The sequence below is a fragment of the Cariama cristata genome, unplaced genomic scaffold (assembly GCF_000690535.1).
Source record: "Cariama cristata isolate BGI_N322 unplaced genomic scaffold, ASM69053v1 scaffold25769, whole genome shotgun sequence".
Taxonomy (NCBI): Eukaryota; Metazoa; Chordata; class Aves; order Cariamiformes; family Cariamidae; genus Cariama; species Cariama cristata.
The window spans coordinates 4,831-5,170 of record NW_009635591.1 but is presented as its reverse complement, the minus strand read 5'-3'; the positions used below and the strand labels follow the sequence as shown (position 1 = coordinate 5,170).

The following is a 340-nucleotide window of genomic DNA, read 5'->3' as shown; positions in this document are numbered from 1 at the left end:
TTGGGGGGGGGGACGGACACGGGCTGAGACCTGCCATGCTCATGCCACCCCCCGTAAGCCCATCTCCCTCCCTTTGCATAGGAACGAGCGGTGCAACGACAACTACACCACCGACTTCATCTACAACCTCTACTCGGAGGAAGGGAAGGGCATCTTCGACTGCCGGAAAAATGTGCTGGGACACATGCAGCAGGTACGGACACCCCCCGCCCCGGCTCAGACAACAGGAACGTGGCCCCCAGGGAAGCAGCTGTGGGTTGGGAGACTCTCGTCCACTGCTTCCCCCTGTTCACCCAATGATTTTCTGGCACAGGGTGGCACCCCGGCCCCCCTCGACAGG

General features: G+C 62.1%; 1 protein-coding gene across 1 annotated transcript in view; it reads left to right on the top strand.

Moving 5' to 3' along the window:
- The window catches only part of LOC104167370 (ATP-dependent 6-phosphofructokinase, muscle type-like), a gene marked incomplete at its 5' end in the record, with an annotated part of 3,746 nt that overhangs the window by 2,698 nt on the left and 708 nt on the right, over positions 1 to 340 (top strand). The window contains 2 exon segments of the mRNA XM_009707612.1: positions 59 to 193; positions 314 to 340. The exon segment at positions 314 to 340 is cut by the window's right edge and continues 4 nt beyond it. Of these exon segments, the coding sequence (XP_009705914.1) occupies positions 59 to 193; positions 314 to 340 (162 nt within the window).